The sequence below is a fragment of the Ranitomeya variabilis genome, chromosome 5 (assembly GCF_051348905.1).
Source record: "Ranitomeya variabilis isolate aRanVar5 chromosome 5, aRanVar5.hap1, whole genome shotgun sequence".
NCBI lineage: Eukaryota > Metazoa > Chordata > Amphibia > Anura > Dendrobatidae > Ranitomeya > Ranitomeya variabilis.
The window spans coordinates 206,837,384-206,863,925 of NC_135236.1; the positions used below are offsets into that span (position 1 = coordinate 206,837,384).

General features: G+C 42.1%; 1 protein-coding gene across 1 annotated transcript in view; it reads left to right on the top strand.

Annotated features, from left to right (window-relative positions):
- Positions 1-26,542, top strand: part of LOC143775521 (tropomodulin-3-like) — a 57,347-nt gene that overhangs the window by 23,646 nt on the left and 7,159 nt on the right. Inside the window, exons 2-7 of the mRNA XM_077263756.1 lie at positions 2,646-2,845; positions 5,214-5,370; positions 18,872-18,994; positions 21,679-21,747; positions 23,839-23,969; positions 26,250-26,357. Coding sequence (XP_077119871.1) covers positions 2,720-2,845; positions 5,214-5,370; positions 18,872-18,994; positions 21,679-21,747; positions 23,839-23,969; positions 26,250-26,357 — 714 coding nt within the window. The 5' untranslated portion in view covers positions 2,646-2,719. The remainder of the gene's footprint in view (positions 1-2,645; positions 2,846-5,213; positions 5,371-18,871; positions 18,995-21,678; positions 21,748-23,838; positions 23,970-26,249; positions 26,358-26,542) is intronic.

Genomic DNA, 26,542 nt, shown 5'->3' on the forward strand with positions numbered 1-26,542 from the left:
CTTAGAATCAGGGGGTCACAGCGCTGTGGCCTTTTTTTTTTTAATGATACATAAATGAGATTGCTGTTGGTTGAATCATAAAGCTGCCCATATATTTTGGTCAAAAGCCAACTCTCCTGACTCCCCCATACTCATAAACTTTTAACCCTCCGCCGAGTGTTAATGAGTTTTCAGTGGGCAGACGAAAGAAAACAACTCCTGGCATATTATCTCCCCCTTAATGAAGCACTCCCATCAAAATTTCTACCCTCTTAATATATTGCAGTCCTCATATTTCTGAGCACTGTGTTCTTACAATTGCTCATTTTGCCTTTCTACTCAGTTAGTTCTTCTGTTTTACATTAGGCCTATCACATCACATGATTAAAAACTGACTAGCTGATTTCCCGCTTAATTGTAAAGTGCTGTGGATTCTGTTGGCACTATATAAAATAAAATTAACCTTTATTATCCTTCTAAGCTCTATGTAGAAACATGAGGTCAATTTTTCCTGAATGACTCGAGTCTGCAAACATCTCTGGCACAAGGAGGGAGCAGCTGGGTCAGGGGTTTAAGGGGGGAATGATTCATGCATGGACAAGAGACTTCCTGTTTCTACATAGAGCAGACAAGAGAACAATTCACTGGGTAGAAAGGCAAAATGAGAAATTGTAGGTACCCAGTACTATAAAATATGGTGATTGCAATAAATTGAGAGGATGAACCCTTTGATGGGAGAAGTGCTTCTTTAAAATGAAGGTTTCAGAACTTTACCTTTCCAGTACTTATCTACTTTGAGAATGGTACTCCTGCCTATACTGCCTGCATGGACAGCTGGTGGCCAGGACACAGATATGCAGAGAAACATTGAGGCTGTGTGCACATGTCGCTTTTTTTTCTATATAAAAACGCTATAAAACCGCGAAAAATACACTCACATTAAGCATCCTATTTAATAGAACGCAATCCGCATTTTTTGTGCACATGCTGCGTTGTTTTCCTGAGCGGAAACGCATTCCTGAAAAAAATGCAACATGTTCATTAATTTGCGGAATCACGGGGATTCCGCACACCTAGGAATGCATTGATCTGCTTACTTTCCGCATGGGGCTATGCCCACCATGCGGGAAGTAAGCAGATCATGTGCGGTTGGTACCCAGGGTGGAGGAGAGGAGACTTTCCTCCACGGACTGGGCACCATATAATTTGTAAAAAAAAAAAAAAAAGTGATATACTCACCTTCTGATGACCCTCGGAGTCTTCCCACCTCTCAGCAGTGCACGCGGCCACTTCCGTTCCCATGGATGCTTTGTGTGAAGGACCTGCGATGACGCCGCGGTCACGTGACCGTGATGTCATCACAGGTCCTACACACAAAGCATCTATAGGAACAGAAGCCGCCGCGTGCACCGCTGAGGAGATCGGGGGCCTTCGGAAGGTGAGAATAACCATTTTTTTAATTTTTTTTAATTATTTTTAACATTATATCTTTTTACTATTGATGCTGCATAGGCAGCATCAATAGTAAAAAGTTGGTCACACTTGTCAAACACTATGTTTGACAAGTGTGACCAACCTGTCAATCAGTTTTCCAAGCGATGCTACAGATCGCTTGGAAAACGCTAGCATTCTGCAAGCTAATTATGCTTGCAAAATGCTAGTGTTTAGCAGGAATATGCATGCGATATACCTGCGGCAGGAGTTGCAGAATTTCCGCGGAAATTTCCGCGGAAATTCTGCGACGTGTGCACTTAGCCAGAAAGTAACATTGCACTAAACCAGTGCTCCTGATCAATGATGTTCAGGATCACTGTGAGTCCGATCTGACCCTCGCCTTCATTAAGGCTATGTGCGCACATTATGGATTTGCCTCTGGAATTTTTTGTGCGGATTCTGCATCTCTTGGCAGAAAACGCAGGTGCGGATTTGATGTGTTTTTTTTTTATGCAGATTTTGTGCAGATTTACTGTGGATTTTGTGCTTATTTCATGCGTTTTTACCCCTGCGGATTTCTATAATGAAATGGGTACAAAAACTCTGCAGATCCGCACAAATAAATGACATGCTCCTTCTTTTAATCCGCAGCATTTTCCGTGCGGAATTTTCCGCACCATTAGCACAGCATTTTTTTTCCCTTTGATTTACATTGTACCGTAAAACACTTGCGGATCTGCAGCGTTTCTGCGTGGAAAAAAACGCTGAGGATCCGCAGTAAATCCGCAACGTGTGCACATAGCCTAAGTGATGGGATATCCTAGTGATCTGGCTTCAGTTTATAACATAACATAACATAACAATAACCCTTAAGGGACTTATCTCCATAAACCCCTTTTTAAAAAAAGCTGTTAGTTCAGTGAACAGCTGACCACCACGAGTCTGGCTTCTCCGACCCCTCGCAATCAGATGAGATCACTTAGAGAAACCATGCGTAGGTTGTTGCAAGAGAAAGGTAGCATGTCATGCCAGTTATTTAAATGGATGGCTGCCTTGTAACGCGAGACATGTCTGATGCCAAGTAGCGACCAGCACATCACTGTCCAAGTAGTTAAAGGTGCATGTGAAATCCCATAATTTTTCTTTCACGTCAGACATTTAGGCCGTGCAATATATTTTACGACACATTACAAGTAAGTACATTTCTACATTTTCATGTTTGTATCTTCTAGTGTTAAAGAAACTATATTAAGAAGAAATACAATAGCAGCCGGGTGTTGTGTACACCCAACACGTAGCTGAAGCAATGACTATGGCCTATCGGAAGGATTTGGACAAGTACAGGGACATGGATGATGATGAACTGCTTGGAAACCTCTCGGAAGCTGATCTCAAACAACTGGAAAATGTCCTGGAGGAGATGGACCCAGAGGTGAGAATAGAATTGTATTGGACATTGTTTTATACTGAAAGACAAATGTCTGTCCTAAGTCACATTCTGCTAGTAGAATTGTATCAGAATTTACAAGGACGAGCTGCGTACAGTCTGTAATATGGCGGATCATCTTCCGAACGCGGGGTCTCCGATGACGAGTGATTGGTGAGAGGTCCTCCTTGGTCACATATCCATTGTCTGATATCTCCTTTGACATCTTCTACAAACCAACATCAGACTTGTAAGGATTTGCTTTTGTCTTAGGGTACCGTTACACTAAACGACTTACCAACGATCACGACCAGCGATACGACCTGGCCGTGATCGTTGGTAAGTCGTTGTGTGGTCGCTGGGGAGCAGTCACACAGACAGCTCTCTCCAGCGACCAACGATCAGGGGAACGACTTCGGCATCGTTGAAACTGTCTTCAACTATGCCGAAGTCCCCATGTAACCAGGGTAAACATCGGGTTACTAAGTGCAGGGCCGCGCTTAGTAACCCGATATTTACCCTGGTTACCATTGTAAAAGTAAAAAAAAAAAAGACAGTACATACTCACATTCCGATGTCTGTCACGTCCCCCGCCGTCAGCTTCCCGCACTGACTGTCGGCGCCGGCCGTAAAGTAGAGCACAGCGGTGACGTCACCGCTGTGCTCTGCTTTACGAACGCGCTGACAGTCAGTGCAGGGAAGCTGACGGCGGGGGACATGACAGACCTCGGAATGTGAGTATGTACTGTTTTTTGTTTTTTTTTTTTAACTTTTACAATGGTAACCAGGGTAAATATCGGGTTACTAAGCGCGGCCCTGCGCTTAGTAACCCGATATTTACCCTGGTTACAAGTGAACACATCGCTGGATCGGCATCACACACGCCGATCCAGCGATGACAGCGGGTGATCAGCGACCAAATAAAGGTCCTGATCATTCCCTACGACCAACGATCTCCCAGCAGGGGCCTGATCGTTGGTCGCTGTCACACATCACGAGATCGTTAGCAGGATCGTTGCTACGTCACCAAAAAGCGTGACGTTGCAATGATATCGTTAACGAAATCGTTATGTGTGAAGGTACCTTTATTTTCTCAGCTCATAATAGGTGAGCGCAATCTGTTGGCTGAGCAAACAGCTGTGGAAAGCTTTTCCTTTTTTCCACCTCTTCCTATTTTCCAGGCGTCTTGCTTGGTGTTTATACAGAGCTTCAGGTTTGTTACATTCACGGGCCACTCATAAAGTTATACATAGCATGTGTTAATATTTTGGCTCGGGTGACTTTTCTCACAGGAGCTTACTTTTGTCCCAGAATTTAGTATCCCGTCTAATTATCAATCCCCCTAGATTAGGTTTGCCTTTTCCATTTCTTTAAGATGTTTGCTTTTGCCTTGAGAGCTCCTGCATGTGAAAACGCTGTGTGTTTGGCTTCTGTTCTGCATTTCCTGTAGAACATTGTAATCTTTCCCCAGGGTTTGTACTCGGAGCTTTCCTGCCAGAGTTGTGGAGATTCAAGCTCCGCAGTGACATGGTGAAAACATTAACAGTTTAATGCTGAGCGCCATTTTCCAGGTTTACGTTGCATCAGTTATTAGGCTTTTTCTTTCATAAACTTCTCACATATCGAGAGGTCTCCACTCTGATAACTTTTACCTCAGCCATATCCTCCAGTGTGTGCAATCATGAGGTTAGCGTTATTATCGATGTTACGTGAGACTGTAGAGACTGTATAAAGCTGGCCATACACGTGAGATGGTGGTCTGCTGACATGAGTCTCCTAACTCCCCCATACACATGGTTGCTCGGCGAGTGTTCATGTGTTTTCAGTCGCTAGATGGGAAGAAGTCCCTGTCGGAAACCTCTGTTCCCTCCAGACACTCTTCCTCTCTGAAGAGGCAATTTGCATATTTAATTTCCCAGAGGAGCATGCGTGGCTTATAAGTCTCCTCACTCTTACCTGCCGAGTCTGGTTTGTCACTCACCAGAAGGAGAAACCCTTTGGCTCCAGACACTTCTCACAGCGACTATCTCCCTTGAAAACAAAAGCATTGGGAGCCTGAATTTCAGTTGCCTGAGCCTTATCTCCCCTGAGGACCTCCTTCAGGGAAGAGTTGGGAGACCTGAAATTGTCAGGGTTGGCAGACTTTTTTGTAATGTGAATTGGGGCATGAAATGTCGCCTCAATGATGAGTGCCGAAGCTGCAATATATGTATACATGTGGGGTACTTCAGAAAGGAAAACTGCTGTGTACTATATCTAACATGAGTTTAAGGCTATGTTCACACATTGCGTTTTTAACATTGCATGGTTTCTTACTGTGAATGCACACTGGCCATCAGTCATCCTATTAACTGCTGTGTTTTCCGTATCACAGAACGCACTGCTGCCCGCGGGATTTCGCCAGAAGGACCAAACGATAAAGAAAGACACCGGTGCTTTTGACAGAGAGCATTTGTTGGAGTTCTTGGAAAAAGATGCTCTTACCCAAAAAGACAGGGAAGACTATATACCATTTACCGGAGAGAAAAAAGGTACAGCAGATATGTTTTTCTGTTATGAAGGAAAAAACTATGGAAACCAATGAGATGGCATTTCAGGCTACAAACACCATATATTGGGTTCCACAGGTAGTAAAGTGTTAAATTATCATTCATCTTGGCAAGGTGCTGGATATATACTGTGTGTCTCTTAGGACAGTCAATAGACCTAGAAAGTTACTGACTCCTTTTTTTTTTTTAGGAGGGGGTAGGTGTTGCGTGTCAATTAATGTATAGTATATGCTTAAGTATGTAGTAGATGCAGGACCCACCGGACTCGCTATTGGAACCCTGTTTCATGCTGCTGACAGAGATATGGGGGGGGGGGAATAGGTGCTCAGAATTCCTCTACAAATGAATGGGAGTTTTAATCACCTCTCCACTGACAGCAGCACTAATCCAGAGAGATATGCAGGTCCCATTATTGACCTTTATGGCACATCCCATAGATATTGCATTAATATACAGCATGGGAGTACCCCTATCTGTGATGGGCAGACTTCCTATTAGGGAGCAATATCTTCTTTACATAAAACAATGGAGTCAAAAGGGCTTTAATTCAGAGCAGTATTTTACCTTCTAGTGTCTGAAAAGCAACTCGCTGCGATAAACCCCACAGATAATGATGTATGCATGCTGTAATACATATCGCCTGGGAAGAGGTATAGGCACAGCAAGCGTTGGAGGCTATACCCAGGCCAATCGCATGTATTGGGAACTGATTAACCCTGCTTGTGTTCCTTGCCCATGACCTGAGTCAGACCTGGCGATTGCTGCTGCCATAAACCTTTTTACAAACCAATTACATCTCCATAAATGGAATCAGAAGGGATGCCCTTACCTGCACAGATTACCGTCTAATCCAGTTTACGACATCACTGCTAATACTGCGACAAGCTGTATAAAGGCAGAGTGTGATCACAAAGTCTCCAATACATGAGTGCCTTGTCGGGGGGCCACGCTCGCACACTGTGCCATGCCGGGGGGGCCACGCTCGCACACTGTGCCATGCCGGGGGGGCCACGCTCGCACACTGTGCCATGCCGTGAGGGGCGGCACACAATTATCCCTGTTTTATCATCATTGGCTTACATGATATTTTACATTAAATCACTATGGCAAAATGTAATAACCATTAACCCCTTCGCAATATGATTGTTCATCAGTACAATTACAGCGATCCCAAAACAAACATCCAGATACAAAAAGATCATTTAAAAAAAAAAAAAAATTATTTGTGGTGAAAAAAAATCAAAACATTTGAAGAAACAAAATTTGTTTTTGATTTGTCACCATTTTCTGAGACGCCAAACGTTTTTCATTTTTCGTTCGATGGAGCTGTGTGATGGATTACTTTTTATTGTGGGATGAGAATGTCTTTATTGATACTGTTTTGGGAAAGATTTAAAGCTGTGATCACTTGTTACAGCATTTTTTTTGTAATATTGCAGCGAATCCCCGCAAAAAAATAAAAAGTGTAATTTTGGTATTATTGAGTATTCGTATTGGTTTATGGTGTGTACCTATCTGATTTAATTATTTTTATATATTGATCGGGCTTTTGTTATGGTGTATTAAAATATATATAAAAATATATATATATATATATATATATATATATATATATATATATATATATATATATATAATTTTTTTTTAATGGGAGGTGGAGAGGGAGTGATTTGAACTTTATTTTTTTTATTTTTTCTCAGTTTGCTAGTCCCCCTTATGAGACTTGAAGCTCTGATCGTCTGATTGTTTGTGCTATTTACAGCATTGCTGTATATAGTAAAAGTCATGGTCCCCTTTGAAGCCCGGTCACAGGCTGGATTTTAAGGGAGCTCCGTAATGACATGCATGGAGAACTTCAACAGACCCCTGACTGTTATAGCAACCCATCAGTGACCCGCAGTCTTTTGGGAAGCACGCCGATCCGTGCATGGAATGACACACTCCCATGCCAGCATGCTGTTAATACTTGTCAGTTTGACAGTGGCATTTAATAGGTTAACAATTGCAGGCGGTGTTTCGCTCTACCTGTGATTTGTTAGAGGTAGGTCCTGGGTATAGCACAGAACCATTACCTGCCGAGAATTGGGTGAACTCACCGCATGAGCCCGCTCTTTACACCCGCTACTGACTTGTGCCGTACATGTATGGCGGATATCGTGAAGGAGTTATTGAGATCTGTCGCCTTTCCTGACATGTCCACCTGTGTTAAAGTAGTTGTCCAGGCTCGGGGCTCAAGTCTGCAATCTCTCTGACTCCTGTAGATCAGGAGAGCAGACTGTCAGTCATTACATGTCTCACACTGGTAACTCCACCTTTCATATAAAATAATTCCTGGAGGCAGATCCTTATACAGACCTATGTCCCGCCCATAGTTCTGAACAGCTCATTTATATATAAGAAAAACCCGGAAATCTCTGGAATAAACTTCGGATTGCAGATATCAAGGTATCATTTTATTCAGCTTCCTATGACTTACATGCCTATGTAGACGGTTTAGAAGGGGTGATCCTACTGAAAGGAATTCTCTTTCAAGGAAACTAATAAAATAACATTGTCGTATTTAGTTTATCCTCTACCTTAAAGTATATGGCTCTTTCAGGTGACTTTTCAAAGCAAGTTACTGTGTACATGAGCAAAATTATTATTTCTGGCCATTTTATGACTTTTAGAGGTTTTTTTTTTGAGGTTTTCCCTTCTGAAGGCTCTAGTCATTAAAAGCTACATCTCTGGGGGTCTCCTCCCAATTCCTTCCTTTTCCCCTCTCCTCAGATTTTTATAGGCATTATGTGTAGTTTTGTCCTTTCCTGAAGACAGATCTGAAGACCAGTTTGAGCAGTTAGATAATTGGAGGGGAGAAATGACTGTTAATTGGGGAAAGTAGGATTTTTCTTTAAGAAGAAACTTTATAATATATTTTTGTGGCTTTTTGGCTTTGTAATGTTGATTAATGAAAAAATCCTAAAAGTGTAGTTACTCACTAAGTTGAATAGCCTTGACTTGTGAATGTATTTTTATGTACGGTTTATTAGTGTGTGGCTTAAAAAGTGTATTTTGTAAGCCGTAGTCTGCGTTAGTTCTGGTTCGTGTGTTTATCTAGAGTTTCTTTATGTAAAGCATAATATACACGTTTAGGAGGCAGGGATCATAGTTTTATTACAGTGTTTATTGTGTAGATGTAACCTTTGCTCAGCATTTTTTCAGTTGCTTTAATTTATATGAGGAGGGAAGCTTTCAGCATTGCTTTTGTTGATGACACAGGCATTAACGAAAATTAAAATTAAACTTCCAAAGTCATCTAGAGGTCCTCTCAGTGTTGGCTTTGAATTAGTTCTGCTTGTTTCTATCAAAACACAGTAGTGTTTGTGTTTTGTGCCCTAGTGATTGATTTTGGGCTTGCCTGAAATCAAGCCCTCTGTCTTGACTCGCAGATCTTGCCTTTACCTGCAGACATAATGGGTGCAGGTACATAACCAGATCATGCTCACGCTTAAAAGATCTGATCGTTGTTACTACTGTTAGTTCCTGCTTGTAAAGACACTTAAAGGGGTTTTCCGGGCTTGGGAGAAGAGTCTGCAGTCATTCTATGTGACTGCAGACTGCTGAATCAGTGTGCAGTGCACAAACTGTCACGACTCCCCAGCATTAACGTCCAAGCTGGTATGCGATTTGCATACTTGTGGTCACGTGTTGACTAAATGCATTCAGATTCTCTAAATAGTAATAGAGAGAAACCACATGAGTCCAGCCGGCACAGGACCGCAAGTGAGGCCTCTTTCACACTTCCGTCTTTTTCCTCCCGTCGAAATCCGTCGATTTTAGAAAAAACAGGATCCTGCAAATTGTTCTGCAGGATTCTGTTTTTTTCCCGTAGACTTGTATTAGTGACAGATGGCCATCCGTTTCATCCGTCGTAAAATAGCGGTCCGTCGAGTGAAGAAAACGTTCAGAGGAACGTTTTGGTTTTTTTTGCACATCGGAAAATCGCTCAGCGATGGGTCCCTGACCGTCAAACACTGGAATCCAGAGACGTATCCTGATTTTTTTTTCATTCTACACAAATCTCTCTCTCTCTATCCATTAAAGTTCAGGTACTACCGAATTCGACGGATCCATCACTTTACTGGATCATCTGTTTGCCAATCTTTTTACAACGTCCGTCGATATGTCGCGCCGACGCATTATGACGGCCGTCTCAAAACGGAAGTGTGAAAGAAGCCTAACCAGATCTCATGCATAGGATCTCGTGACCACCCACTTGCACTGGGGATACTAAGGACTCCTGACAGTGCGCATGTAGAGTGAGTGCAGAGTTTTGTCCCAAGCCTAGAGAACACCTTTAAGAATAAGGGCACCACATCGATTATCACATGTCAAGGATGGATAAATAGACTTTCTGTGTTCAAACATGAAATCCTTATTGATATCTGCTTTGCATTGATATTATTTTACTGAAATGTTGCACAATTTAGCAGCTGTTTTGAGCAGCTTTTTTCCGGAAGGTTAATGTAGGGAAGCTAGTATTCACCATTTTTAGTTTAGTTTTAGTTTTTTTTCCTTGCCTTTTACTTTACCTATTGGAGAGGCATTTAACCCAATTTACTTTCTGCCACAAGTCACTACCATTTAAAGGGGTTGTGCACTACGAGGACAATCTCTTCTCAATCTGAATATTTGCCCCCGATTAAAATAAAAACACCTTTCCTCCTGTGTCAGCTCTGTTCCAGCGGTGTCGCCCCTCTTGTTCCCGGGCTCCTTTATGTCACATGAGCCTGGCCTGATCAGCCCAGGTGTCACTGTCATTCGCCGCTGGACATATTTAGTAGTCAGGAGAAGTGCGGCCAGACATGGCTCTCCTTTCATCTTGATTACACTTCCGAAGGAGGGAGGGACCACCAGCTCTAGTTGGGCACAGGGCGCATGTAACAACAATGTCACGTGACCCCTGGGAATGCCAGTGTAGACACCAGCTATTTTATTAGGTGCAAACATTCAGATTTAAGAAGATGTTGTCCTAGTAATGGACAACCCCTTTAAGTTATGTTATATGTGGTGGATTTGCATCACATTTATGGCCATACCCGCAGCTTAATTAGCAGTGGCAATCTACATTGCTGACTTTCTTAGCAGACAATTGAATGAGATTTTGTCCTTTCGGTATATTGATCCTGTAATATGCTGCATATTTTCCGCTCAGAAGGTCAGATGTATACATATGGGAATATGTCTCAATGGCTCCTGAATACTGATATCTTAGCTGTTGCATTAGTCAGAGAGATCCCCTGAGGATGACCCCTTATACTATGACGCCTCCTCCTGGCAGTGCACATAGGATACCTGTTCGCCAAATGCTTATATCCTCTTGCTCCCCAATAAATATGCCGGCTCAGATCAGCCAAAATCTACATGACACCTCATACAGAGCCTGTACCTGATATGGAACCAGTGGTCCTTCTGCTTGCCAGGGACTTTCAGACGGTCCCCAATACACAATTGATTATTGGCTCATCTGGCCTAAAGAGGATGTCCACTATCTCGATATTGATCACCTATCATGAAGGTCAGTCATCCATATCAAAGGAGTGGACAACCACCTGGAATCCTCAGGACTTGGTAACATTTATCTATTTATTGGGCAAGCAAAATTACTGTTTAAGCTAGGACCAGCTTGTACAGCATCGGCTCCTGAACTCCAGGGAGCATTTAGGAGCAAGTGCGAAAGTAAAGTTCATAGTGTACACCATTTACTTTCAGGTTATAGGGGAGGTTCATGCAGCATCTTTGGTATTGGGGCACACAATCGCAATCGGTTGTATGAACAAGCTGCTGACTGAGTATCCTCGGCCCTACAGATCAATGATCCTCCTAGCCTAAGGACAAGCCACCCATTTTGGAAACAGGCTTCCTGTTTGCTAGGTGTATGGTCTCTAGATTGACAGCTTGGAGCAGAGGTATGGTCCTGCCGCTTACCCAAACTGACCGCTCTCCGACACGGCTAGCAGAGGCTGCTTTGCCCCTGCAGCGTGGGAGAAGTGTAGGGGAACTGAAGATGGCTGGATCTAAAGCAAGTGATACACGCTGGCTGCCTAGATTATTTATTTTATAGCACCATTGCCTCCATTCTAGATAGCCATCCTCTCTGAAACTGCAGCGTTGCTGCTAACCTACGCTAGGAGACATGCAGAATAGAAGTAGAAATTGTCCCATTCTTGAGAATGCAAAGGATTTTTAATAAGACATAAATTGTGAAGTTACTAGTTTTTACAAGCACTTGGCTATTTTACCTATTAATGAAGATGAGAAAACCCCATCAACCATTACAATGACGTACTTCTTCCCCAAATCCTGGAAAGTTCCACTGTACAGTGCAATGAATATAATGTATAAGATCCATTATTGTAGGTAACGCTTATTTATAAAACAGGTTGCCTTTGTGTTGAAAATGTTGTTGTCGAACATTGTGAGTTGTTTTCTATTGATGTCAACATTAGCTTTTTTCCAGGCCACTTAAAACTTATTGGTTCGAAAACGTTGCAGGTTTTTGTTGCTGCACTTGTCCAAAAATGTCCATACTGTACATCTCGCTCGTAAAGTACTGTCAATGCTCGGGTATACAGAACATGTCGGGTAACCTGGTGTCAGCACAGGCCTGTGTAGCCTCAGGGCACCAGTGTAGTACTATTGTTTTATACAGCTGTGGATGCAGATTTTCTAATTTTAGCAAAAAACAAGTCGTAAGGACAAAAACCGCAAGGACGCGTGTTCCCTGCCAGGACTGCATACCCCCTTCATGTTTTTTAGCTCGGTGCTTTTCTGCACTTTGATGTGGTCCTAACACATTCCATCCCCACAGGTCTATTCTGCAACTCGCACTACATTATTGGATTACATGGCAGATTACTGGGAAAATCTCTACAAAGTATTATTACGGTCTCCCTTCATTGGTAAAGTTTTAAGAACCAGATTTTTTATTAAACTACTAAACATGTACTGAATAAATGTGATCTACAAAAAAAAGTATAATTGGGGGGGGGGTCACTCATCAATGCCATAACACCGCATCCATACATAAGTGTGCTAAAGGTTTCATGTTATTCCCATTCTCCAAAATCATTCGGAAGCCCCTTAGGGTTCCTTTTGCCATTGACAAGCCATGTATGCTCAGCCAGGCATGCCGATGTATGAGGCTGGGAGTCCCGAGGAATGGCCTTGGGCTAGCAACAATCTAACCTCTGTGGCCATCTTTGGTTGTTCTTGGGCAATGAGTGTCCCTTTATTATCTGTATTCGTCACATCCATTTCATTCAACTGCTAATTGGACACTAACACAATTATTTGTATATTTTTTATATTGGGTCGATAATATGGGATAATAATGCACAATAATTTGTTTTATAAGAATGGGAATTCTCTGCTCCAGTAAAGTGGATATTAGTGTGCGCTGAATCACCCTGAACAGTAAATGTACTTTGTAGTGAAACAGAAAGGTCTCTGTTCTCTTATGTCTCCTTATTGAGGGAGGAGGGCTAAGAGCAAACACCATAGTGCCTTTATTAGGGGTGCGTAGTGTTTAGTGAGTAACGCGAGGCGTATGGGAGTGTTATTGTGCACGGTTCAGGCAGTTCATGCGACCTGATATTATGGGTTGGCTTGTTTCTGAATGATATCATCCTAGCTACTGCCATATTATACTGTTTAGCTTGGCAGAGTGAAATAACATGCAGGTCTTTGTCTGTCCTACACAAGTCTCTAGAAGTTTGCCAACCATTATTCCAACCATCACCAGCAGTGTGTGTGAATTGTCTAAAATTATTCTGTGAGATTTCTTTAGATATTGATTATGGCCGATATGTACAGGGTATGTCATTTATTTTATTTTCAGTAATTGGATCCTAAGTCTGTAGAATAGAAGTAATGGGGCAGAATTATAAAAGAAAAGTTCTTCGGTTGCTATTGGCGACAATCACAGCAGAGTTTACTATTCACAAAATAAAATGGGAACTGGGATTAGTTGCTATGGGTATCAGAAGAGGATTTTTGGTACTCACTGTAGAATCTTTATCCTAACCTTTTTTGTAGGAAATAGGAAACCATGGACAGCTAGTGTATAAATCGGACGAGTGCAGTTAGAGGGGAAAAAGGGATTTCACTGTGACCAATGTTATTCAACGAAGTAATACCAACCTGTCAATTTTGTCTCCGCTGTCATGAGAAAAAAATCGGAGCATGCTGCGATTTCACTATGAAATCTGATAGGTGTGAGCAAAAACTCGCATGCCATACGGAACCATCAGAATAGCATCCAATTTTTATGGATACATTACAATTCTAAATCACCCCCTCTCCTGGATGAGAATGGGGCCTATTTATTGATTTGTAAATGCTAGTGTGAGCCTACCCTCAAGGTACATTGCCAGGAGCAAGAGTGAGAGCCGCAAGGCAATGTGGGACCCAAGATGGGGACATGCTCAGCTGTCCTGAAGAGGCTTGATCCTGTGGTCCTGGAAGTCCTGGCTCCATCTGCTCCTTGCAGTGTGCCACTCTGATGGGCAGGCTGGCTGGAATCAAAAGACAAAGGACTATCCTCACCAGGTATCTGATCGCCAACTGCGCCCAGGTATAATGCCCAAGGCTTTCCTGACGAGTGAAGGTGACCACTACAGGCGGTACTTTTCATCACTTATTTGGGTAAAACAGAGTTGTCCACTCCCGCTTTGTTGCGCCACCTAAAGGGGAAAAGACAGAGAAGTTAGTTTCTACCATAACCAACCATAGGCAATAGTGGGTCTGTTACTGCCCCCTACTTGACACTAAGCTAAACTGAATAACTGGGTGTTGGCAGGCCAGGTGTAGCCTGTTGGAGAGGGCCAACTTTTTTTTTTTTCTTAATGTCAGCCTTCATATAGCAGGAGAAATTCCATGGTTTTCTAAGTGCTTTAGTGTATAGTATTTTTTTATATGGCTGCTACATTGCCAACACCCCCATTCTTCCTGCATTATCTGTATTGACTCCATGAGCCTTATGGCAGCTGAAGTAAGGCATAATGGTAGACATTAGTATAGTCTCCAGGGAGCGATGAAGTATTGCTCCTTCACCAGAAGCACAGTCTCCTCTGTGTATATAGTGTTCCTGTCCTGCTATTAACAGTACAGTAGAGCTGTCATATTAAATCCTACATAACAAAGCTTAAAAGGACCCTCCATCCCAGGAATAAAAAAATAACTATCCTTCTCATGCGTAGTTACCCTACTTGGTGCAGGTCCTTGAAGTGTAGTGGTAAGTCTAATGCTATGGTGACCAGCCATCTAGAAAGCAGAAGAAAACGGAGACTGATCTAAGCAAAAAGGACAGTGGGAGGCGAGCGGAGTGCACCAGGCTATGTGGGACAAATCTATGCGGCAGGCACTTTTCAGTGTCATGGATGGTCACTATATAAAAATGAGCTGCTGAAATCGGGAAGCCGCAGTCTTCTGTGGCCATTTTGAAAACGTAAAATTGTAAAACAAATAAAAAATTTAAAAAAAAAGCCAATAAAGCGTTAGAATATATATTTTTTTATAATTAGCAATTTCATTTTCTTACTATACTTTCCCTTTGTCTGTCATTGTCTTTATACCAATTGTAAAATTTTAGGTCCTAAAGACCTTTTCCTATTTGGAGTGGCACTTGGTTTACCAAATTGGCAGGTAACAGCCTGGAATTCCTGCAGTAGACAAAGATCCTCTTTCTGTGTTCTATCGATCACCAAAAATCCGTGCTGCTGCCACTTTGCTCTAATCGCTGAACCCTTCCCTGTCTGACGTAAGGCGTTATAGCCTTGCTATATGGCACCACTCTCTGTAAGGAAATAATGACTGTAGCTTGGAACTGAGGAAAAAGGAAGTGACTTCATAATAAATACAGTAGTTAAACAAGTTTTATCATTATTATTATTTTTTTTTACTAGCTTCTCTTTAGAACATATTAGCTGCTGTTAAAGGGAAGCTGTCGTCAGGTTTTTGACATCTACTCTGAGAGCAGCATGATGTAGAGCTAGAGACCGTGATTCCAGAGATGTATCACTTACTGTGCTGCTTGATGTAGTTTTGATTGAAATGCACTGTTTTATCAGCAGGAGATGATCACTACAGTAGTAGGAAATCTGCCATGAAGTCTTCCATAATCATGAGCTCTATATAATTCCACCTCCTTCACTGATTTGCAGCTTCCTGCGTATGCACGGTGTAAACAGAAAGCTGCCAATCAGTGGTGTCGGTGGGGTCATACAGAGCTCCGTTTTCAGAGGACTGCTAGATCTCATTAAGTGTTACATTGCTGGAATCTGTGTCTCTGCCCCTACATCATGCTGCTCTGAAATGAGCTGCAAAAACCTAGATTCCCTTTAAGATCATAGCAACTATTAACATATTTGGCATCCGATATTGCCATGGTATGTGATTACCGTTTTTTTACATTTTATGCAGTATTTTAGTTTTGTGGCTCTAGTAACACTCTACAGTTAGTATGGGCACATACTCCCCTATCTGAGCATGTTTGCTGCCCATACTGGAGTCTGATCCAAGAGGAAGGTGAGATATAAAGCAAAACCTGATATCTTTCTTCCTTTTTGGAACCAATCCCAATTTATTTAAAAAGTAGAAAGGACAGTAAATGTATCACAATTTTTTATTTTTTATTTTTTTTAAGCTCTTGTGTCATGAAGCCTGTTAGGATGAAGAAATTATAGACGGCAGTGTTTGTGGCACGTTGTGTCGAATAGTTGCCTTGATTTCTGCCATTTTTTTTCTCCCAACCTTGGCGACTATCGTATAAATCAGCTTGTTAGTTGGTTGTTGATTACTCCTGGCATCCTGTGCTTTATGTTGTCTTGGTCCTGTAGACTGCTGTTAACGCAACTGAACGGACCTGTTTGTATGAACAATGGGTTAAATGTTTCCTAGCATATGCAAAGTAGTTCCCAGGGTCATGCCGCAGACATTGGTATAGCCTCATTTTCCCACACTGTCAGCAATTGGGTCATGTATTGTTATAAAGTATCTTTGTGCACTTGCATATCTGACATTTGCCCTAATCCTGTGCCCATCACAAGTTGACCGTTTCCTGGGGGGCACAAGCTTGAGCTTTGTTGTGTGTTTATTTTTCTACTATCTCCTTATCTGGAATAAGGAGTTGGGGAAGTTTTGGCTGCACAATTGCCATTTGGGAGATTTTTGTAAAAATTTTTTTTTTTTTTTTTTTTTTTACACCACTGCTTTTTTCCCAGCAAGTTTGCTCTTGTTTTTGTCCTACCTGTTTTTCTACTTGCAGTCATTTGCAGTGAATTTCCACTTCCTGTGGTGAAAAACAATAGAGCTAAAGTGCACGGTGGAAAATCAGGAGACGGATCTGTCAGTGTGACCTCTCCCAGGAGTGCCGAAGATGAAAGCCGTTGTGGCCTGCGGAGATGCCGTATGTGGCAGGAGTCGCCAGCTCATGTCCAGCCTCCCCGTAATGATGGCCCGTGTGATGAAGGCGTTCTCCCTGAGTACTCCCCCTGGTCTCCGGAGAGCGCATCATATCAGTGTTTGGCCCCTTCCCTTATTTGCATATCACTAACCACATCCATGTCTGATTTTCATATGTAAACCTGGAATAGATAATTTATCAAGGACATTTTAGCGTTTAAAGGAAATGTTTTCCATATCCGTCACTGCTACGGTGTTTATGGAGAATTTGTCCTATGCAGTATTTCAATTAATAATGCGATAATGTGTATGCGCCATATTTTAATGTTGCCTATGCCATGCCAATATTGTGAATCCTGAGACATTTGTGATAACAGAATATTCTTGTGGATTTCTTATGCACAGCTTTGTTGAGTCAAGAGGAAAAGACCACTGTGGTTTGTGCTTGAACAGTGTCTTGCCCCCATACATCTCACCCCAGCTATAATAGCAGGGAGCTCTGAAAAAGACAGGAATGAGTTACAAGCTGCCTGTCAGTCCATTATAGAGATAGCCAGCTGACAGATTCTCAGTTAACTCATTCAGTAGCCAGTAACACTCTGTGAAATACAGACCCTATAGGAGGCAAATGATCACAATATGTAATGAAATCCAATTGCAAGACAATTACATTCATTTACGTAAAAAAAAAATTGTTCCCAAAGGTGAACCACACTTTTATGGCACCTGAGTTGGGTGCCTGTTAATTTTTCTTTAAAGGGTTTGCCCCCTACTAGGCCAAGCCTTCTCAATATGGATGTTTGCCGCCGTTAAATTAAAAACCCTTCTAGGCGGGGAGAGTGCGGCACGGGAGTATAGGTGTTTTTATTTTAACGGGGCAAACCTTGAGATTGATAAGGCATTGCACTAGTGATTGACAACCTCATTTAAAGATTAAAGAAGAGTTGTCACCTGATCAAAAGTGTATAGTTTTGCTCTTATTTAACTCTCGCAGCTCAGCTATGCTGTTTTTATTTTTTTATTCCGCCATACAGTTCCAGAGATTTTGACCTTTTTATTCGGTGCAAATTTTAATGGTTTTTGCAAGGGGGCATGACCCAGTTGCTAGCCTGGGGACGTTCATTTCTTTAGGCTGCTCTGCATTATTATCCAGCTGTTTCCCTGCAAACGTTCAGTGATTGTGCAGGGGAGCAGTGAAATGACTGCAGTGACACGGGGCTGTTGTGGTTTCCATCTGCGTGCGAATGGAGCCTTGATAATAAGCGATCTTTTAGGACGCCAACATATTTCCTTGGGACTTGGACTATACAGGGAGGTAGCTCTGCCGAGTGCCGATCTCTGCTGGCACAGAGTGGTCATAGATCGCTCCTGTCGGCAATTCTGTGGCTTTGGGTGGTGTTGCATCGACAGAGCAGTAGCTGCTCATCCACTCTGCTCTGTTAATGGGGTCTGACTTCTGATGTCATGCTGATAGGCAGTGGGGAGTCAGTTGTCTATCTGTGGGTAGCCGGCTGTCAGTCAGCATGACAACGGCAGGCACACCCTATCGATAGAGCAGCCTGGAAAACGAGCTTCTCTGTTTTCGTCGGTGACCACTCTGAGCCTGGCCTGTTCGGTTAGAACAAGCCAGGCAGGTATTTACTCTGTTAGCAACTATCTGCCTGTTAGTTTTTAGGCCCATAGTAAGAAAAAAAATATAATGTTCCAGGACAACCTCTTTAAAATAGGACCAGTTTTGCATCAAATTAGCCTGAAATGTTTCTAATCCAAACGTAGAGCCATTGCAGAACACAGTCACTGATGTGAAAGGGAATCACTCAGCATTTTAGAGTCTGTGGCTTATTGGATGTGTTCTCTATGCTAAACGTCCTGATGGAAGTCATCTGTTTCCCAAATGTCATCTTATGGTATTAGTTTGGTAATGCAGAACATGAATGGCGACAGCGCCACCTTCTGGTCAGAGATGATGCCAAAATGTCATTGCACTATTGGATTTGGTATGTATAGAACACAGAATTCTGACTTTTATTTTTTATTGTAGGGAAAGCTTTTGTCCCCAAGCAAATGCCCAAAGATTTCCGTGCAGAGGAGAAGATGACTCTTGATCCGGAATTGGAGGAGGCTTTGAGCAGTGCCACCGACGTGGAGCTGAGTGATCTTGCTGGTTAGTAGGTCATGCCTGTAACAATATATGCCATGTCTATAACATCTACTTACTAGAACATCTACTTACTAGCTACTACTGGAAGAGTGGCCATAACAATAAGCATTAATTACCCAACCATATATTGGTGCTACACATGACATGGAAAGACATGTTTCTGATGATAAAGGATACTGTAAAATAATTTTTGTAAAATTGGAAACCCTTTTTCACTTGGGCAAGCATTGCAAGGATGGCTGGTGGTAATGACTGTCATGTCTGTGATTTAATAACCTCTCACAGTGAAAATCTATATAAAGTTGGGTAACTCTACAAATGTGACCTAACAGCTTCTGCTCGATTCACACTGTCGGTGGGGTGTGATCAGCATCCATAGACTTTAATAGGCTGTCAAATACTTGTGCCTGTTATTGGTCAGATCATCTGAACTCGCCATATACTGCTGCCTGCTAATAGGAAACCAGCCACACTGTAAGGCCGGTGTCATACAAGCGCACATTCCTGGTGTAATGAAGCAGACTAACGGCAGCATAAATCCTGCTGATGGTCAGTGGTCCTGAGGTCGTGGAAGCAGCCTAAGTGTCTGTTCACACTAGGTGAAAGCCTCTGGAACATAAGCTGAACATACCTTCCGGCCTCATTCATCGGGTGTGTAATATTATTTTGGCTTTCCTTGTTTTTCATTGTATGGATTAGCATAGTACACTGTAGTCATTCATGCATACGCATGCAGGAAGTAGTAGCATCCTGAGGCACATGTGACCTTTTTTATCACAGATTTGGGAAATCCTCCCGATGTATAATTCCATCAGATAACTAAGTAATCACGGTCTAGGGGGTCTGCATACATGTTGGATATAAGTTGGCAGAAACCTGGTTCAGCCGACGATCTAATTTGTATGGGGCCTCCCAATTCTACCCAACTGGTGATGTTAGGAGAGAGAAGGATCTGGTCATAGAAATTCAACAGCTATTAGTTTTGTCTAATGGTAATAAACCACTGCCAAAATGAGTCTGGCAGAGACTTTTTCAAACAAAACAAAGGAACGCATGACCAAGACAAGAAATAGCATTTGGCCAAACTACCGATCTGCTGACAACGATCTAATGTGTACGTCCAGCTTAAAGCTATGGTCACATAATGACTGTGATCTATATTGTCTCCAGCTCTATGTGTGTGTGTATGTATATATAGTGCTCAGCATAAATGAGTACACCCTAACAGATTTGTCAGAAAATCTTAAGTTTCCTTTCAGAATCTACATTTTGTATGTGATGCCATACTACAAAATACTACCACAAGTGTGGGCCATTGATTGTAAACAAAATTTGTCAGTTTGCTCGCCCAACTTTTAATCACGGCCATGTTGCGAAAATGATTCCACGCCAATGAAATTCTTGGGAGAAGAGCTAAAGTTTAGACTACAGAATTCTATCACAGGTAAGTCTAATTATTCATTGAACAGGTGTCCAGCAGACGTCATGCTATCAGCAATGGCACCACATGGAAGAGAAATGTCAGATCTGAGAAAATAATTTATCTACACAAGAAAGGTGAAGGCTACAAGAAAATCAGCAAAGCATTAATTACCAGTCAGAATACTGTAGCAAAATTGATGCAAATTTTACAAAGCTGTAACTGCAATCATCTTGCAGAGACGTTCAGACCGACCGCGGAAGTTAACACCTAAACAGGAGCAACTTCTGATAACAAGATAACAGACATGCAAGTTGGGGTCTGTGTTTCCTGTGACACAATACGGCTTGCACTGCAGAGGAATGGCATGCATGTGTGTCATCCACAAAGGAAACCGCTCTTAAAGCCCATGCACAAAAAAAAAGACCGCCTACAATTTGTCAGGGCCCATGCTGAAACATACGAAGACTACTGGGACTCTACTCTGGAGTGATGAGTTCAAGATCAATTGTTTTTGGAACTGATGGCTTCAAAACTCTATGGCGTCACAAAGATGAGCAGCACTCATGCCCATGCAGCCCCACATAAAGCCACTGCCACCAACATGTTTCACTGTATGCATCATGCATTTTTCTTTGTACTACTCATCTTTGTGATGATACATATTTATTTCCTAGCTATAATTAAATTTGTGACCATTGTGTATATGGTAACTTTTAGCTTTGTTTAAGTCAACCTGACAGCTGATACATGCCGCCTGATCCACAGGCAGCTTGTATGAGACACCGCTTGTATGATCTCGGCCATGTATGCTTGCTTGATTCTACTCTGTGGCATTTCAGAGAAAAATATACTTTAAAAACTGCAGAGCCTTGCTGGAGACCAGTTTTATAGGCCAGTCCCCAGCGGCTTCTTCTGGCCCACTGCCCTTGAATGACAGGTCTCTCCATGTACGTGCAAACAGGAGAGACCTGTCAATCAAGGGCAGCGAGTAGAGAGAATCCAGCAGCTTTCATAGTATGTTTTTCTGTGAAACACAGCAGTTCAGAGTCATACATGCCTGCCTGACATCCTACATCCAGGATTGGACATCCTTCATCCAGGATTGGACCGCATATATCAGCTGTCAGGTTCCCTTCAAATATCACTTTATTGGTTGTTGCATGTTCGTACACTTCCTAACCAGTTTAGATAGTTTTAGTTCTGATATGCAGAGACGATGTTGATAAAACATTATAATTAACCATTTTTTTTCTTTTCCTTTTAGCCATTTTGGGAATGCCTGGCATTTATCCAAACAGCACTAGTAATGGGTTTGATAGCCAAGGATTTCCCAGTGAGTATCTATGTATAAATGATGTAACGAAACATAAAGATCTTTTGGAATTTTCTGTCCATGTGCACTATGACATGTTATTATCAGAAATTAAATCTCCCCCATAAAATAATTAAGGTTAATGCTAACAATTGTTTTTAGCTGGTTAGTACTAATTTGTAAATTGCTGGAATGAGGTTTTGGTGGTTCCCATGAATATTTATGGAAAACTATGGGATTCTGTTCTGATGAGAGCCCTCATGCATTCATTATTCCCTCTATATTAATACATTTCACAACGGATAGGGACATATTAAGAGGCAACCTTTTTTTGTTTTATTAGCTGCATGAATTTTTAAAAAATCAGTTTTTGCAATTGGGTCTGATTGCACTGTCTGAAGAATGCGTTAACGGAGACCACAAAATTCAGCTCAACTTTCACGTAGTCCTAAATCAGCTGAGAGGAGCTCAAAAGATAAGATATAGGCCCCAATTCATCACTGCCACTGCGCCTGTGTTTTGTCTAGCGATGTGCTTTCATCTTTTTTGTTTTGAAATTCATTATTCTATTTGTGCCAGGACAAATAATGTTAAATAATAATGTTAAAAAACATATACAAATTCCAGAATTTACAAACAAACAAAAAACTGGTAGGTGAGAAATCCATTGAAACTGAGGGTACCTTGCTAGTTGTAAGATGCTGTCATATTCTAACACTGTGTTTAAAAAAAAGTAGACTGGTACTATCTATATAGAGAAATACCTAGTAATTCCACATATAGCCACCATAAATTACCGTATATACTCGAGTATAAGCCGACCAGAGTATAAGCCGAGACCCCTAATTTTGCCACAAAAAAACTGGGAAAACTTAATGACTCAAGTATAAGCCTAGGGTAGGAAATGCAGCAGCTACCGGTAAATTTCAAAAATAAAAATAGATACCATTAAAAGTAAAATTAATTGAGACATCAGTAGGTTAAGTGTTTTTGAATATCCATATTGAATCAGGAGCCCCATATAATGCTCCATACAGTTCATGATGGGCCCCATAAGATGCTCCATATTAAAATATGCCCCATATAATGCTGCACAAAGGTTAATAATGGCCCCATAAGATGCTCCATAGAGACATTTGCCCCAAATAATGCTGCACATTCGTTGTTTATGGCCCCATAAGATGCTCCATAAAGATATTTGCCCCATATAGTGCTGCACAAACGTTGATTATGGCCCCATAAGATGCTCCATCGAGAGATTTGCCCCATATGCTGTTGCTGTGATTAAAAAAAAATAAAAAAATGACATACTCCCCTCTCGTCACTCAGGCCCCAAGCACTGCGCAATATTCACCTGTCCTCGTTCCGGCGCCGCTGTATCTTCCGCGTCCTCTCCACAAACGTTCAGGCAGAGGGCGCGGACTAACCACTTCATTGCGCCCTCTGACCTGAGCGTCACTGCAGAGGACGAGGAAGACGGAGCGGCGCTGGAACGTGGGACAGATGACTATCGCGCAGTGCTCCCCCTTCCCATTATACTTACCTGCTCCTGGCGCGGTGTCCCTGGTTCTCCGGGCGCCGGCAGCTTCTTCCAGCGTTGAGCGGTCACATGGTACAACTCATTACAGTAATGAATATGCGGCTCCACCCCTATGGGAGTGGAGTCGGGTCCATGTTCATTGCTGTAATGAGCGATACCATGTGACCGCTCAACGCTGGAAGAAGCTGTCAGCGCCCGGAGAACATAGGAGATGCATGGACCTCGCCATGAGCAAGTGAGTATGTGACAGCCGCAGCTCCCCCTCCCCCGCCGACCCCCCAGGGACAATGACTCAAGTATAAGCCGAGGGGGGCACTTTCAGCCTAAAAAAATGGGCTGAAAATCTCGGCTTATACTCGAGTATATACGGTAATATCTAACAGCATCAAAAAAGACGTTTTGTCAAGAGGAAAAACTGCTTTCTAAATGACATGACTGTAGAAAGTGTGATCTGGTACAGAAACCAGTTTTTCCAAGATCCAAAGCATTAATGCACAGTTCTAAATAAAGTTGTGCAAATGTATTGTAGTATGCGCCTATTGTTTTATCAATATTTACGGTTTATTTTATAGATGTAGTAAAAGCAGAGCCAATCAGACCGGTGTTGGATGAGCCACCAAACCCGACCAATGTGGAGGAGAGCCTGAAGAGAATAAAGAGCAATGATCCCCGCTTGGTTGAAGTGAACCTCAATAATATAAAGGTAAGGCTAAAGGTTCCCTGTCCAGAGTTGTCTGGTACCCCAGTCCAAGCCTGAAGGAAGCATCGCTGATGCATGGATTCCCGGTACAGCACCAACATTTTCTCTGATGGCCAATAGACTATAATGTGCTCAGTTTTAACTATTACATCTGTCTTAATATGTTTATTGGGATGAAAAAAATATCACAAGTTTCATTTTTAAGGACTTGTAGAAAAGTGTATGTTGTCCGACGTGAACATGGCTGTGACGGTGAGGTGAATGGTGGCACCCAGCCATTTGGAACAAGCTGTCCTACTTGAAGCTTATATGTGGCATTGTTAGAAAAGCAATGTCTAGTTTCTAGTAAATGTCTAGTGTAAAGCATAGTGTTGTGTGAGCACAGTGCGTATAAGAAGGTACAACGCGGGTGACAAATGAGAAATACGTGATCTGTTCTCTGCTCGTATTGTGCAGGTGTAGCTCCATGGTAATGCTGGCTATGTATACACCTGTGCTGTACAGCCAAATACGTGCTATGCAGGGCAGCTCTGTAGATTTCCTGTATTAGGGACATGAATTCAAGTCCAACCAGGACAACAGAAACATGCGGATTACATCTGTGGTCCCATGTTTGCATTCACTTCTTTACAGGGGTTGTCTGACTTACCAAGAAATTGCGGTATTTAAAAAGTTCCCATGATATACTTTTTGGTCCCTCAGCTACAACATCTTCATGGTTGTGTACAGTCAGATAGTATGGGGATAAATGGATGTTTGGTTTTTTGGTTTTACAAAATACAACATGACTGTCTCTAGTGTCTATACTAGAGCCATGGAAAATCTGTACCAGGGGTGGGGAATCTTTTTTTTTTTTTTTTTTTTTTTTTTCTGCCAAGGGCCATTTGGATATTTATACCATCCTTCAGGGGCCGTACAAACTCCACCCACAAAGTACATCCTGACTCTGGCACTGGTGTCTGGACGTAATCTTTCATTGCATGCCCTTCAGTGTTCAGTAGTGAACCCTGTGTGTGTACTAACAGAGCAAGAAGATATTAATGAGCTGGTGGCAATCAAAATACAGCTCCTTGCCCAAGAGTGCAGTCCCTAACAATCTGCTCGGGGGGATGATAAAAGATCATTGAGGGCCGTAAATGACCGAGGCCTGAGGCTCCTCTCCCCTGAGCTATACAAAAAAGGGGAAAAACAATACCCACTCTTTAAAATATGAGCTTTGGGACAGAGGGAGAGAACTGCGGTACTTAGTGCGGTTTTCAATACCAACTTCACTCCAGTGTGGCGTGATCCACTCCTACCAGAACCGTGCAAACCTACTGAATTCTCTAATTGGGGGAACAAGGGCATATATTTATTAAGACAATTATTAATTCAGGAGGTATTTGCGTTTAGAACAGATACGTTCGGAATATTCCTCACTTTTTTTAATCAATGCTTGTAGCATCGCCATGCCTGTACAATATAAATGAAAGAATTAAACTTGAAGATGGATAATTTTATGATAGTTCCATCTGCTAACCTTTCAGTAGGATTAATGTCCAGTACATATAATTATTTACCACTATCCTATGTAAATTCCCGATAAATGCCAAATCCAAATGGGAAGCGGACATTGGGCCAGAATCTGATGTAATGTGGGAAAATATCGTGGAATCAATTCCCAGGTTGTCACTGAGTGAGGGAGATGCTGGGACTCAATTATACCTGATTTACAGGATCTACAGAACTCCCACTTTACTCTACAAAATGGGAAATGGGCCCAATTCACTGTGTCCTAGGTGTGGTAAGGATGAAGCCCATTTATTGCATATGGGAATGCACAAGAATTTTGCAAAGAGTTAAAACTTTGAATGGATACTGCTATACCAGATAACCACTGTAAATGCCACAAATGCTCAGTTGCCCGGGGAGGGTTGAGCCAGCCCCCGAAGAGCATGACACTGCTGACATTAGGTACACTGGAGGACTAACGTCTGGAGGGAAAGTAGTGTACGGAATACCATTACTTCCTATATAAATGTGAAGCACCTTGCGCCATGTGACTGGCTCCCCCATTTTTAGCAGTTGGGAATGGTGGGTAACATAAAAAATGTAATCTAACAATCTTTTTAAAGCAATTTGTTTTTTGTTATATTACCCAAATATTGACATAGAAGTGAGATGTGGGCAACGATCTATGATGTCTGTATAGTGACTTTGTGCTTAATACTGCTGCACAATCTATGCTATACTTATGACCAAGAAGAATTATGTCCCAAGCTTTGTATGTCTTGTTCCTTGTAGAATATCCCAATTCCCACCTTGAAAGAATTTGCGAGGGCTCTGGAGGCGAATACCCATGTGAAAGCATTCAGCATTGCAGCAACCAGAAGCAATGATCCAGTCGCAGTAGTAAGTATCACAAGAAGTCTGTGTTTTCTACCATCTTTGCTTCTCTGCGTAAGCTGCCAGTGCTAATGGAGAAGAGGTCTTAGGCTTGACCCTGAATGCGCTGAAGGTGCATACTATGTCACGGAAGCGACATAGTCATTGAAATAACTTGAAACTGATAAAAATAACGTTCACTTTAAATTTAT